General features: G+C 29.8%; 1 protein-coding gene and 1 non-coding gene across 2 annotated transcripts; one reads left to right on the top strand and one right to left on the bottom strand.

Moving 5' to 3' along the window:
• Positions 1-586: 586 nt before the first annotated feature.
• LOC148209270 (U5 spliceosomal RNA) lies at positions 587-703 on the bottom strand. Its single transcript, XR_015787516.1, has one exon. It is a non-coding gene; the product is annotated as a U5 spliceosomal RNA (small nuclear RNA).
• A 12320-nt stretch (positions 704-13023) lies between these two features.
• Positions 13024-15181, top strand: EXO70H2 (exocyst subunit exo70 family protein H2). Its single transcript, XM_022283288.2, has one exon. The coding sequence runs from the start codon at positions 13207-13209 to the stop codon at positions 15049-15051; it is 1845 nt and encodes a 614-aa protein (XP_022138980.1). The 5' UTR covers positions 13024-13206; the 3' UTR covers positions 15052-15181.
• The last annotated feature ends 632 nt before the right edge of the window (positions 15182-15813 follow it).

The following is a 15813-nucleotide window of genomic DNA, read 5'->3' as shown; positions in this document are numbered from 1 at the left end:
ATATTTCCTTCATTCTAGTCAAAGGCCTAAGAGAGATGATAGTGTCTTTCAAGATGCTTTTAGGAGGTCATCCAACCGAATATTGCTCAAAATCAAGCACGCTTAACTTTGGAGTTCTTACGATTGAGTTACCGATATGAAATGTGCATTATTGTTAATATATGTAGTAATTCTTTTAAGTATTTCTTGACCACACTTCTATGATCTTAGGATCTCTCTCATTCGAATGTGGTATCGGTTCATTCATGTACTCTTCTTCACTACTCGGGCGTCACAATATGAATAGTCAATTTTGAGTACTTCATCTCCTTTTATAGCATGAATAAGAAGCAAAGTCAATATTACAAAGCAACTTTGCCATCCACCACCACTAAAATCATCCACCCCAAGTAACACCACCACTAAAATCATCCACCCCAAGTAAAATTGGTGTTTGTTGCTCCAAGGCAGCCCGGAAAGAACCCTAGTTCAATTTAACCAAAATTTAATTCATAAAAATTTAATTCTATAATCTTATATTATAGTTTGGATTTTCATTTCATAGGACAATTTTGAAAGGAAAGTTTAGAGTAGAATTGATGTGGAGACCACTCCCGAAAGAAGGCCCCTCCAAAAATAGGTGTATGCCGCTTAGAGCGACAAGCACACGGTATTCTTTAGTAAAAGGCGAAAGAATAGTTCGCTTTGTGCTTGCCGCACGGCTCCGTGACTTAGATACGAGACCACGCTGGCTTTTACATAGGCGCTGGACGGTTCACTCAGCCGCTTCTTTCCGATGTGGGAATTTTCGCCTACTCCATTTCTCTGTGAAATAGAAACCTAAAACATCTTTTTTAACAAATCATATTATTCTTTTTATTACATACAATTCTATTTGTATTTACTGAGGAAAATTAAATTTAGACAATAATTTAAGTGTTAGAAATTAGAATTACTAATTTGGTAAATATTGATTTATGTTTTGTTACAATTTGGATTTAATTTCATTCTTTTTTTAGTATAACAGATAGGGTGTGGATTCAAACTCACAACATTTTAGTCGAAGATACGTGCATCCAGGTTACTTTGAATTTAATTTTATTTAGTACTTATGATTTTATAAGTTTCTTCTAGTAGCACAGGGAAACCTCATAAATTTTCAATACCTTTGCAAGTCTTTACTACATTGAATATTGACAAGTTTTTTTATTTACGTAACATTGAGTTATTGTTTTGTATTGACTAAATCTATATTTTAGTATCTAATATTTTGATTTGTTTTTGTCCCTATTGTTTAACAAATTTCAATTTAGTATCTTATGTTTTAATATTATTCAATTTTGTCCCTCATCGTCACTAAATGTTAAAAATTAGTTAATTTATAAGCTCACATAATATGACAAGTAATAGGTTGGCAAAAATTGGAACGTAACTCCACCCAGCAATGATCTCTTACATATGTACGGGTATGGAGACAGTACACATATCTCCACGTATAGAAAAAAAAGACCAAAGAGCCGCCGACTCCTAAATAATAAAAAAAAAATGGTTAACAAGAATTCAAAGAGAAAACATGTTATCAAGAGAATAAACTTCAAATTTCTACAAGTTTGAAATTTAACCCAAATAAAAAAAGGTATAAATCATATTGATCTGACACGCCACTTAAAAAAATGCTATGTGAAAACTAATTTAATCCCAAAAAATGAGCTCTTCTTAAATCTGTTCTAGAATTTTTCTGAAGGAAAAAAAAACTCAATAATAGATATTTGGGAAACCAATAAAAGAAATATAATATAACCTTGATAAATGCTTGATATTTGATAATAAAACAACCATAGATAATAGGTTAGATGGCAAGATAATAATAAAGAAAAAGATTCTCATAAGAATACAAAATCTGATTTCGAATTTAGAAAAAAAAAGGCATAATATAAGATTTGTACCTAAGTTTCCTTGTCATCTTGGAGCCGCCCTTTGATTAAATATCCAAATGTACACTCACAAAATTCAAAAAATTTGGAAGCCTATCACTTTCTAAAAATTTTTGGTTATCAATGCTCTTCATTTTCAATTATGGGATTAAGAAACAAAGAAGCACAGTTCAGTAGTAATTGACATATATCTCTCATCAAAACATATTTGACAGGACGATTATTTCTTATTAATAATTTAATTTATTTAGGGTTGATTTAGTAACATTATTGTTTTTTTTTTGTTTTCTCTTTTGTAAATAAAAAAGAATATTTGCATATTGGTAACTGTTTCTTATTTATTGATCTTTCTTCTTTTATTGAAAAAAGAAACATAAACTTGTTTGGTAACAATTTCTTATTTTTTGTTTTCTAAAATTTTAAATTAGGAAAAATATAAATTTTAAAATCAAGTAATCAATAATATTTTTATTTATGTATTAGAAAAAAATTGGAAACGAGAACAGAAAATAAGAACTTAATTTTATTATTTCCAAATTTTCTAAACAATGTTGAGAATATTTCTTTAAAAAAAATAGAAACTAGAAACGGAAACCGCCACAAAAAAACTTATGTTTTTCAAAAACTGAAAACGAGAAAATGAGAAAGAACATCTAAACATTACCAAAGAGACCCTTATTGGTTACGCCCAGTTGAATTAGTCACCTACCAACTGTATTTATATGTAATTTTTTACATAATATTCATATAAATATTGACCCGAACATAATTGATGGTTAAGACATTAATTAGCAACTTTTTTAATACGGAGAAAGTTTGAATCTTTATCATGTAATTGTCATGCTATATTCTTAAAAAATATATACAATTAAATTGATGAGAATTAGGGTTCAATTATCTTCCAAATGCTTGGATTATGTATAAATTAAAAGACAATCATGATCTCTCGATATCTAATTTTTTGTACAATGCAAAATTAGACCAGATTAATCAATATGCAGTGGGTATTGATTTTTGTTTAAGAAATTTAAGCATGAGTATTACTTGGAGATTACTTTTCTTTTTCTTTTTTTTTTTTAAATGTGCTTTGCATCGTATTTTACGAATACTTTTACAATATTCGTAGGTTCTTTTCCGATATTATTGTAAACAATATTGACTATTTCTCATAATATTATTAGAGTGTATTGGAGAAGTGCATTGTGTTTTCAGAGTGCTCTTAAAATAATATTTTCTTCAAGATCATACTTTAATTAAAAGTTTTACTTTGAATTAAATATAATTTGATTCCTTTTGGATTATCAATATTAGAATGGACACATCCCAATTGAAGAAAAAAAATAGATATGAAGTGAGAGAAAATGCATATAAAAACCAAGAAAAATTAAGTAATGAAGACTGTGTTTAGAAATAGATTAATGATAAAAAAGTATATTATAAAAGGAAATCACCCCAACGAAATGTGTTATAAAGTAAAAGTTACTACAGTTATAAATAAAAAGTAGATATTCGAAGCTCAGATCTTTCAATCAAAAATATATGTCTTAACCATGTTTAAATTGGTTGTTTGTGATAAACTATTCGAAAAGTCTAAGTAGAGTATTTATGACTTTTTTTCGTTAAATAAAGATTTTCGGGTTTAATTCGGGACAGTGTTAGGATAGGAAAATTGGACAATGATGGAGAATCCATTATTTGATTTAATTTTGGTTTTTTATTATTTTTATAATATCTTTGATAATTAATATTAAATATTTGATATGAAACTATGAAAAAAAAATTGAAAACGAAGAAAAAGGAAGTATGTGAATGTCGTATTCAAAGTTCAAACGGCAATAAAATAAGGAATCATTTCCATCTCATTTTCTTTTTCTTAATTTGGTGGAAATGTTATGGCTTGACTCTGTCTAATAATTATTTTAAATTTTATCTTACAAAGTTGACTTTCCATACCAATAAATATATCACAAGTTGATTTAACAATTTCTTTCTTCCAATAATTGACCATAAACCAAGCATAAGTTCATAGGTAGGGTGGAGTCAATTTTTTTCTTATGGAGGGGATTTAACATATATAATTGGTCAGTTCTAAAAGTTTTAAAGTAGCAATTAAAGTGCTTAAAAAAAAGTAAATTAAAAATTTATTGGTAGGTAAAATTACAATATACTACGTAGAATGAGACCTACAATTTACGATCGACCTTATGGTGCTGACCTACAAAGCTCGATATCAAACACTTAAAGTAAAGGTACCTTAATTCTTACAACTGAGTTAAGAATCTGACAGCTTAATAATACAGTTGGAAATAGTTCACCAACCTTATTAACGGACTAACAATTGTTTGAACAGAAAGGATTCCCACTAAGCCCTATCATATTCATAACTCCTCCCAATCAAGTATACAATTCAGTCTTGAACTAACTTATGAATTCAGACATTTGATTAACTTGAGCGTTTGAGTGTTTATTCTTTGCGTGCATGTCTTCTTGCATGGCTCGCTCCGCTCAGCTCGACCAGTCAACTCTGAGAGATCTCGAATCCTACGAAATTGAGCATAAACAAGATTAACTTTTAATCTTCATCCACTTTATATATATCAAAATAATATATATCATATCTATATGTGGTCAATCACATTTTAGTTCACATAATTAAATAATATTTTTGTGGATACTTCTTTAATTTTTCATTAATAATTAATTAGTTTTAATTAGTTGATTTGGTGTCATTAATTATTGTATGGTATGTTGTCTTTTTTGTGTGTTAAAGTATGGTAATATTGTCTAATTTTAAAAAATATATTATTCATTAGAAATGGACATGGAAAAAAGAGTGATAAGAATATTGTATTCATGTTCCTTACTTCCTTTAAATGGGAGCATTTTCATGAATGCCCTTGTTAAAAAGGTTTCGATTTATTTATTTGTTTTCATTATTTATTTTTTAATGGAGATTTAAATGTTGGATCTATACGAAGGATTATTAATATCTTGACTAATTAATCAATTAAACTATATATATAGAGTCCTACTTTAGTTACATAAAGATAGACTAATTTGAGAACGATTTGTATTTTGTAAAATAATTTATCGTCTTTTTTAAATAAAATTTTATTAAAAAATATTTTAGAGTAAGCATGGTTGAAAGGTGGTTGTTATTATTATTTTTATTTATATTCCAATGATAGGAGTGCAAGTTAGGAGGGCAAAAAAACAAATGAAAAAGACCAATATTGATCGATTAAGTTTGGATAAATTTTATCTTATCGGTATTTGTTGATTTGGTTCCGATAAATGCAGTTTGTATAAACTATGATATTAAATATCTGTCGACACGCTGACATTTCCATCGATATATTAATGTATCTATAGATTTGACATCGACATGAGAGGTAAATCGATATTTCCGTCAAAGTACAAAAAATAAACAAAATGTCACTAATACATCTATAATATTAATATTAATTACTTTTAACTTATTAATAAATAGAAAAAATATTTATTTATTAATTTAAATATTTTTTACTATTTTTTAACTTTTCTAACTTTTTTAGAAATATCAATCTCGACATCTATCGATATTTTCATGGAATTGAGACCTCGACATTTCTTTTCACATCAACATTATTGAAAACTTTTGTATAATCAATATATAAATGTTAATTAATTTATGTTAAAAATAAAATTCAAATCATATTTAGTAAATTCGATTTGGATAGATTTGGCTAATTTCAACCGGTTCGATTTGCTTTATTACATATTTTGAAGGGTTCTTTTTTTTTTTTTTTTAATCTACAATCTGTTTGTTTTTTCTTTTTCCTAAAATAAAATGTTCGAGTGTCCCATTTTTATTTTCTTAAACCACCCATGGAGGTAGGAATTCAGATGTATGACCTCTAAAAAAATTAATAATATTTAACTAGTAGTTATCATAGATTTAAACTCTTGATAAATTTAAGAATAATTTTAGGAAAAATTTAAACAAGTTAAATACTTAATTTAGTACTACAAATTCAATAATGACTGTGGGGGAGTAAAAACATACTTCAAATTAGTGGGAGTTTTTCCTTTGCCTAATTTCCACGAAGGATCATAAGAAAAAAGATTATTCAACCAAAAGATATCTAACTTTGTCTCTTTACAAGAGAGAGATTAAAAATGAAGAACATTTCCTTGACGCATACGCATGGATTTCAAAATTAAGAGCAAGGACCATGATTATATTGTTTTCTTTATTTTGAAACAAAACAAACAAAGAAAACTCATATAATTTTGATTATATTACCAATTTATTATCGCTTCAAATTTGGTTTTAATTTGGTCTCTATAATTTTAAAATTTTCAGTTTATTTGTTATATGCTTCCATTAATCTCATAGAATCATTCTCAAACCATTATTTTTGTCCACTTGAAAGACACGCAAACTCATTTTTCTCATAAATATCTAATATTCTAGAGATTATTTGTAAGGTTTAATAAAACCATAAAATCCAAGTTGAAATCTCTAAATCCGTAGGGATTATATTGAAACTAAATTGAAATTAATCCTAAGAACTAAATTCAAATTAAGCTTAAACTATAGGGACCAAATTGATAATTTATTCATTATTTCAATAGGGAAGTGGAGAATGAATGAGAGAGAAAATTACATGCTTTGAGCCTTATATATACCGCCACCTCTTTTGTGACCGCTAAAGATATTTGGGAAACAATAAATCATATGATAAAAGGAATCTTATCGGCTCTCTTACGATCTCGAACCTTCAAAAACTGATAGATATGTTTTGTTTCTTCTTCTAGTTTGTCGTAGTTCAAAAAACATACTTAAAATACTAAAGATTTTGTAATTTTTCTCTCATTTATCCTAAAATTTTTCATAAGTGAAATATCTTATAGACAAAATCTCAACCTAGAAAATTTCTAGCTCCCCTCAGCATTTATTTCTCTAAAAAATAAAATTAAAGGGAAAAAAAAGAAACCATTGGAACCCATTGGTAATTGGGTTTAGTTGACCAATAAGATCAACACACAAATGAAAGTTGGGTCTGCTTCTCATCACAATTAGTGGGAAAGGGTATAGCAGTAATCTCTTACTATTTGACCACATTGACTTTCTAAACACATATTAAATGCAATTTTTAAAAAATAGAAAAAAGAAATTCTATGACTTCACATTTCTCTCTCTTTGTTCTTTGTTTTTTTATTTATTATTTGTTTTTTTGTTAATTATGACTTTACATTTCTAAGCACTACTCGTTAGGATAATAGATTCTTTAAGATATTTATAATGGTATTTGTCAACTTTTAGTTTTTCTTTTTTAATTTCAAGTTGAAATTGGAACCTCAAACGTTTAAGAAGAAATCCGTAATATATCGATTAATAGAATGATAATTTTATTTGCAATTTTTATTTAAAAGTTTCATATTAATAGAAATAGTATCATTTATATAAAGGTATATTTACATTTTCAAAAAATTCAAATTTTAATTAGTGTAAAATAATCCAACAAGGATTCAAAATCTTCCCTAGAAAATAAAGATTTGCCTGATTTAAGTTTCTCATGTAAAGCTTGATCAAACATATATTTTTTATTGGATCACAATCTTATATTATGTTAAATCATCATTAAAAAAAAGTTTAAAGGAGAAAAATTGAAGTTAGTTTAATCTTTCAATATATTTCCAATATATTACAAATGTTTTTTTTTTAATGGTAATTGATAGTACAACCAAATTGTTAAACTGAAAATAAATATCTATTAAAAAATCACTGCGTAAAATTTTTTCTAATTATAAAATAAAAGTGTCTAAAAAATAACTATTTATTTGATCAAGTTCCTTCTTCCAAGTTTGGGGTTTAAATATCAACTTTTATATTTATTGTATTAAAAAATATTATTGTTTTTTAGTACAACAATATAATATTGTTATAGCTATAGACATAATAACTCCTCAACAAAATTCGTAAGTCTGCCGCACATTTTATATTTTGTTTTACCAATCGAGTACTTGTAAGACTTAGTTTCAATTTTTTTTGTTATGGTTTTAAAAGATTTAATATTATACCTATATATAATTTGATAAAATCTCATGCACCGCTATTAGCTTGATTTATTTGACAAGGAACTCATTTATTTTATCTAGTTGAATTGTGTTAGTTAACTGAATTAAAATTTACGATTCAATTAAAAAAAATCTAAAAATCTGTAAGTTTATGGATGAGAAAAATATGATTAAAGTTTAACAAATCCATAGAAACCCCTATAAAATATATATATATATATATATATATATAATTTAGATTAAATATATACGTCGGAAAAAAGATATATATATATATATATATATATATATATATATTTGTAAAATAGGATGACATGTTGATCCTAATTTCGTAGAAGCAAAGTTTTTATTTTTTTGAAAAGAGGAAAAGCAAAAAGTTTGATTATAGTGGATTGGAGAAAAATAAACTAATAAAGGAATGAACATATGATGAAGGAATTTACAGGAAAAAGTAATTTGGAATTTTTTAATTAGCATTTTTCCATCGCTGCATCAGTGAAGTGACGTCGTTGTGACGATGTCGCTTGGTTTGAATTTTGAAAGCGGACCGGTCCGGTTCTGGAATCTCCTATTTTTTTCCCCTTAAGAAAATGGTTTTCTTCCCCCACCAAACAACTTGGAACGTAAATGTAGATTTTCAAAACTTGAAAAATCTATTCCAAATGCTTGACTTCTAATCTTTTATTTTTAATTTTATAAAATATACATACGTTCATACGCGTGTGTGAGAGATTATTTTCCCACTATTTGTGTGCTTCCATCTATACACTTATTTGTATTTTTTAACGATTTTCTATTTTAGGAATCTTAAGAAAATATGACTAGATGTATGTTATGGTTGTCGATCACATGGCAAGATTTTAAGTGTCTATTATCTAAATAATTCGTTTGGTAACGTTTTCGTTTTTCTTTTATTTTATTTAGAAATTTAAGTATTTGACAATTATCTATGTTTCTTATTGCTCAAATTTTTAGAAATATTCTAATAAATTTTGGAAATAACGAAAATAAGTTTTTTGTTTCTTATTTTTTTTTTTAATATAACATGTGGGGGTGGGAGATCAAACTCACAACCTCTTGGTTGGAGATATATGTCAATTAGCTGAACTATGCTCGCTTCTGGCTGTTTCTTGTTTCTATTTCCAATTTGTTCTAAAACCTAACGAAAGTATTGTTTTGTCATTCTTCAATTTGTGGGTGTTGAGAGTCATGCAATTTTATTTTCTTTATTAAAAAATAGAAAACAGAAATAAGAAACGAAAATATTATCAAACGGATCTTTAATAATCTATTTTCCTTTATTATTGAGATAAAAAAACATTTGGTATGGTTAATTGTAGGCAAAGAATTGAAGACTTATCTCTCTTGGTCAACACATTGAGTGTGTTTTGATGTTGAAAAAAGGAACACCAATAAAAAAAAATTCTCCTAATTTCCACAACCTAAACTTTCTTTGTTTATGAGGAATATATGATCAAACTTTTGGTTTCCAATGAATATGATTAACTTTCATAATGGATGCACTTGGAACAATATTTAGTGGTGTGGGTAACATCTTCTGTTGGAGAATTACTTATATAAGTCTTTTATCCAAGTTAGGTTTCTTGATGCATAATTTAGATTCAAATTTTGATGTCAAATGCTTCAACAAATTCATGCACATATTCGAGATCTTCGAACTGGTGTGGTACTAAGCCTAACATACTCCAAAATACTTAAGTTAGACAAAGGGTTCAATTGAGAGTAGTAAAGAGTAGGGTCATAAAAATATACCTCATTCTCCAAGCCTCTTTTCTTATTTATAAAGTAAGTCTTCTCGAGTTGGTTGGAGTAGATCGACTTGACCGAGTTGGTCGGATTGGATGGTCTAACCCGTACGGTTCGACTTTGCTTCTTTGGCCTCGCTTCAAATGAACTTAGTATATTTTACCCCTAACAAATTAATTGATGGTGAAAATATATAGTAGAGTTTAAATTCTCACAAATACTGTATCAAATAACAAGTTTGTTTTTTCGGTTGGGATTGTTAATATAAGTATTGTTGTTTCTAGGTTATTAGTAAAATTTACGATACTTTTCAACGACAATATCATGGATTCGAATTTCCACCCCACACGTTATACTAATAAAGAAAATTTTTCATAATTTTCCTGCCAAACTATTTTTGTATTCTCCTTGTTAGTCTAACTTGTGGGTAGTCAATATTGGTGAGCTCTTTCTAATTGATTTATCTAATTCCAATTGAGTTTTAACACTTTAGTTTATCAATTTTGAGGAGTTGTAATTGCATCAAATAGAATTTTAAAAAATTATGTTATATATTTTTTATTTAATCTATCCGTTTCTTGTCAATATAAAGATATATCCACTTAGTTTCATCTCGCTCATGGGTAGACCACTCATATTCGAGTCAAGCAATGACGATTACTCCACCAAGACTCACTTTCATTTTCATTATAACTCTAGTGTGAGTTTGCCTAAAGTCACCATTCTTATTTTCCAATATGCACATAATCAAAGTCCTAGTCTCTACTAATTAACTCCCATCTAATTAAGTAGGTCAATGAAGTTGATCTTTATAAGCAAGATGTATAACGTTGGGATAATATGAATATATACGAAATACCATAGAAAATTAAGAATATAAACAAAGAAAAAGTTTTTTCATATTTTTTTGACCCTACACAATTAAATGATTTTTTTTACAAGTTTGATGTTGATAAATGTACAAATCTAGAAATTTATTCTAAAAAATTTAATTCTTCCTTTAGTCTTTTCTTAGTACAACATGTGGGAGTGGAAGATCGAACTTACGTCAATTACCGCTGACTATACTCGCTTTGGCCTCCCTTTGATCGACTCCTTAGAAAATTCAAATTAATATTGGGTTGAATAATATTTTAACTTGGTATCACAATCCTTTAAAAAAAATTACAGTCTAATATAACATAAATACCGGTCCAAAAAAGTAATCAAAACATGACAAAGTATCCAAAGCATGTAATCAATTATTACTCCCAATTTATTACGATTTAAGTCAATTTACGTTAATACAAAAATGACAGTTACTGAGTCAATAAACCAATCATAGAATTTTTAAAAAGAATTATATTTAATAAAAAAAATACGAATTTATACCATCCACTAAAATTTGCGCATAAAACTTGCGTGCTGCGTAACCCTATGTCTATATCCAAACTTTGAAATTTTCGACATATGAAAAAAACGCTACCCATTAATTTATGCATACTCTAATTGTTGCCGTTAATTGTCTCTGTATTAAATTTTAAATTCTTCATTTAAAAAAACAAAAAAAAGTCATGAAACCAGAGGCCAAGGAGTCAAGATCAACAAATATGACAAAAATGAAAAATTTAATAATAATAAAATAATAAACAAACAAACAAACTCTAGCATATCAAGAAATAGCCTTGATTCTTTTTTTATTAAAAAAATTCTATCATATATTTAACCCATAAATTTACGTAGACCCTATTTACTTATCACGAATGAATTTGAATAAAATCAATTGGAATTGAAATGTTATTCTTAATGTTGTTTACCATAAATTTTCTAGAATCATAATCAGAATTTTTTGATGTTGTTTACTAAAACGGTATAGAATCGGAATTGGAATAAAATATATAACAATGTATACTCATTTCTTTCTTCTAGTCATGCTAATCTTTTTTTAATTACAATAATAATAAATTTTAATATATTTTATTACATAGTAAATATAAATAACGATTTATTTAATTTAATAATAATGAATAATTAAAATAAACTTATATAAACTAAAATAATTTTTTATTATAACAACTATCATTTAATATAAAATATTATTAAATTTTATTATTCTAATATTTAATAACAATAAATTTTATTTTAAAAATATATTGATATTAATTAATAATAACAAAGTAAAAAAATTAAAAATTAAATATAAATTTATAATATTTTATAATAAAATTATACCCACTTGAATAAATTTTTATTAGAAGAAAAAAATATTAGTAATAGAAATAAAAAAGAAATAATTTATAAAATAATTAATTAAAAAATAAGAGAGAAAGAGTAAAAGTAGTAAAGTAACTCTAATAAATATGTGTGACATATGAAATAAGCAATGGGAATGAGATTGATGAACGTGAATGAGATGAATGAGATTGTCGAGAATAATTCCAAAATTTGAAGTGGGTCTCACAATTTGATTCCAAAAATTGATTGTCATTCTTTATTCTCATCTCTTGAAGTAAACATGACTTTAATTTCAAATAATTACTATCTAAAATTCATCGAGTTAATCAACAAGGTTGTCATCCAAAAAGTTGATATTTCTATTTTCATCCTGTAATTATTGAATTAAAAATAAGGCTCAATCATTCAATAGTTTAAATATAAGATGACACAAATTGATATTCTTTTAACATTTTATAACTACAATATGAAATGCAGTTGAACTATGTTTATGTTGGTTGATATTTAAAAGTTTCGTTAATTCAAATTTGTTGACGAGTCCTATTAAATTTATAAATCTTTTAATCCCCAACTCTAAGGAAAAAAAAAAGGTGTTTTTTCCAATATTCTACCATGAAGAAACATTTCAAAACCTTTATAAAAGAAAAATAATAGTAATAAACATTTTAAAACGATGTTTTAATGCGCCAATTGATAGTAGGATAATAATACTAATTTAGTCAATCTATCTTAAACTTCAACTCATTGGTGTGTATTTTCAACTTTAGTTAATTTTAATCGTGTATATTCAAATCGTCTTATTTTGATCCCTATACTTTAAAGAAGATTTTGATTTGGTCAAAATATATATCATCAACAAATAAGTTGGGATTCAAACTTCTATCCCTATATATATTATTCAACCCTAACCACTTATTATAAAAATTAATTCCTATGTGTTTCTCAGTACTAAATGGTGTAGAGTTTACGTAAAATTAGTCAAAGTGAGGGTAAACTGACCCAAATATTCAATATAATTTTTTTAAGAAAAATCAGATTGAAAACGGATAATGAAAAACAAACATGATGTTGAGTCGGTCAAGGATTCTTTCGGTCTAAGAATGCTACTAGTTGAATCACCCCCATCTCCACTTTCAAACTCTCCCTCTATAAATTGCCTGCAACATTTCTCACAGCCATACCCATCTCTCTCTCTCTCTCTTCTTTCTCTCTCCTCCATTTTTCCCAATTTGAGTCTCAGTATTCCAATATGATCCTCTCACAGCCTCCAAAGAGCAACACTTCCACCACACTAATGCACTTGAAACAGTTCTTCACCTTCTCCCACTCTTCTCCCTCCAAAACCCTCCACTCATCTTCTTCTTTTCCCAGCTCCGGCCACCGGACTCCGCCGTCCACCTATGACCCTTCCCTGTCCGCCGCCATGGAAGAAACCATCGTTAACGCCGAACCCATCATCACCAAATGGGACCCCGATTCCTCCGAGTTCAACAGAGTCACCTTCCTCTTCCGCCATGGCAGGGCCGAGTCCGACGAGTTTCTCACCTCCGTCAACAACCTCCGCCGGGCGATGGACTTTTTCATTTCCGAAAATTCTACCTCCGCCGTCCTTATTCTCGCCCAGAAATTGATGCAGGCCGCCATGAGACGCCTCGAGAAGGAGTTTTATTATATTCTGAGTGAGAATCGGCAGCATCTGGACCCGGAATCCGTCTCCAGCCGGTCCTCCGACGGGGAGATCGCCGGGGATTCTGCGACGGAGCTCGACAGGGTCGCGGCGGAGTTGAGATCGATTGCGGATTGTATGATCGGCTCTGGGTATGGGAAAGAGTGTGTGAAGATTTACAAAGTGATCAGAAAATCGATTGTCGATGAAACTCTATACCGTCTTGGAACAGAGCGGTTCAAGGCTTCGCGGATTCAGAGATTGAATTGGGAATCGCTCGAGACCGTGATCAGGAGCTGGATGAATTCCATAAAGGTTGCTGTGAATACTCTGTTTCGTGGGGAGAAAATTCTCTGCGATCATGTTTTTTCAAAATCCGGCAGAATTGGAAAGTCCTGTTTCTGGGAGATCTTAAAAGAAGGGGCGATCACTCTGTTTAAATTCCCGGAGTTGATCGCGAAAGGGAAGAAAGATTCAGAGAAGATTTTCTTGTTGATGGAGCTTTACGAGGCGAATTCCGACGTCTTGCCGGAAATCGAGGTCGTATTCGACTCTGTTTCGACGGAAACCATTAAAGCGCAAGCGGAAGCTTCGTTGGTCAAACTCGCGGAGGCAATCCGCGCCATTCTCTCCGATTTCGAATCGACGATCCAGAAGAATTCCTCCAAAACTCCGGCTCCCGGCGGCGGAATCCACCCGCTGACCCGATCGGCGATGAATTACATCTCCTCTCTCGGAGACTACGGCGGGATTCTCTCCGACATCATCACCGAAAACTCTCCGATTCCGAGTTCGTACACGGAGACTCTCGCCGCCGACGACGCGCTGTCGTCGCCGGTGGCGGCGCAACTCGGGTGGCTGATTCTGGTCCTCCTCTGCAAACTCGACACGAAAGCAGAGCTTTACAGAGACGTATCGCTGTCGTACCTGTTCCTCGCGAACAACCTGAATTTCATCGTGAGGACGGTGACGGCGACGAATCTGAAATCCCTCGTCGGCGGCGAGTGGGTGGCGAACCACGCGAGCAAGGTGAAGCTGTACGCGTCGAATTACGAGGCGACGGCGTGGAACAGGGTGGTGGGGACGCTGCCGGAGAGGAGCTCGCCGGAAATGGAGTCGCCGGAGGCGGCGAAGGAGGGGTTGAGGAAATTCAACGCGGCGTTCGAAGAGGCGTACCGGAAACAGACGTCGTGGAGAGTGGAGGAGGGGCGGCTGAGGGACGAGTTGAAGATGTCGATAGCGAAGAAGCTGCTGCCGACATATCGGCAGTTCTACGAGGGGTGCATTGAGATAGTGGGTGGGGAGAGAGATTTTTCGACGAAAGGGTTTGCTGTCAGGTTTACGCCTGACGATTTGGGAAACTACTTGTCGGATTTGTTCCATGGGGTTTCTTCTTCTGGCAGTAGTTCTTCCATTGGAAGTGTATAAAAAAAAGATAAATTTATTTTGAGGAAATAAATATTTTGACGCGTGGATTTATGTAATACGTCCACGTTGGAAAACTGTATAAATTCAGACTTTCTGAGTTGGATATATATTGGGTTTGATTTGTTGTTTATAGATTAAAGGAATTTGAAATGGTTTTTTTGCTTTAATTATTTTTTAGGTTAAAATACGAGTTTGAATATTGTGGGTCGTGTCTATTTAGTTTTCATTCTTAAATTTTAATAGGTGATTCAATTTTCAGTTTTAACTTTCTTAGTTTAATGCTAAATACTTGAGCTTGCTCGAAAAATAGTTAGCTATGTACTTCTTATATAATACCGTCACTTTGATACATAATTATGAAAATGATAGATTTAATATTATAGATCAAATTGATAGTAAAATTGAAAGTTCAGAGATTTATTATAAAATTTTAAATACAAGGAATATGTGGAAATAATTTTGAGAGTTTTGGAGCCAAACATGCAATTTAACTTAATTGAGGTTTGCTAATTTTGAATTGAATTATTAGTGCAATTTAAGAAGATTATTAAATTACATATACGTTGATTTAATGATTTTCTCAATTGGAGATATATGTTAATTACCACTGAGCTAGGCTCATTTTAAGAATTATAAATCTTCATTTTCTAAACATGGTAATTAGAAAAGGAAAGAGACTTCCCAACTTTCTTATTCCCCCGCAAAGAAGAGCTCTCATGGACAAGACATTGACATTGTCTAAAAATTAATTTATACCTTAAA

The sequence above is a fragment of the Momordica charantia genome (assembly GCF_013281855.1).
Source record: "Momordica charantia cultivar OHB3-1 chromosome 9 unlocalized genomic scaffold, Mcharantia_2.0 BLBB01000009.1, whole genome shotgun sequence".
In the NCBI taxonomy this organism is placed as follows: domain Eukaryota; kingdom Viridiplantae; phylum Streptophyta; class Magnoliopsida; order Cucurbitales; family Cucurbitaceae; genus Momordica; species Momordica charantia.
Note: the sequence above shows the minus strand (reverse complement) of the source record. Positions and strands in the feature narration are given on the sequence as shown.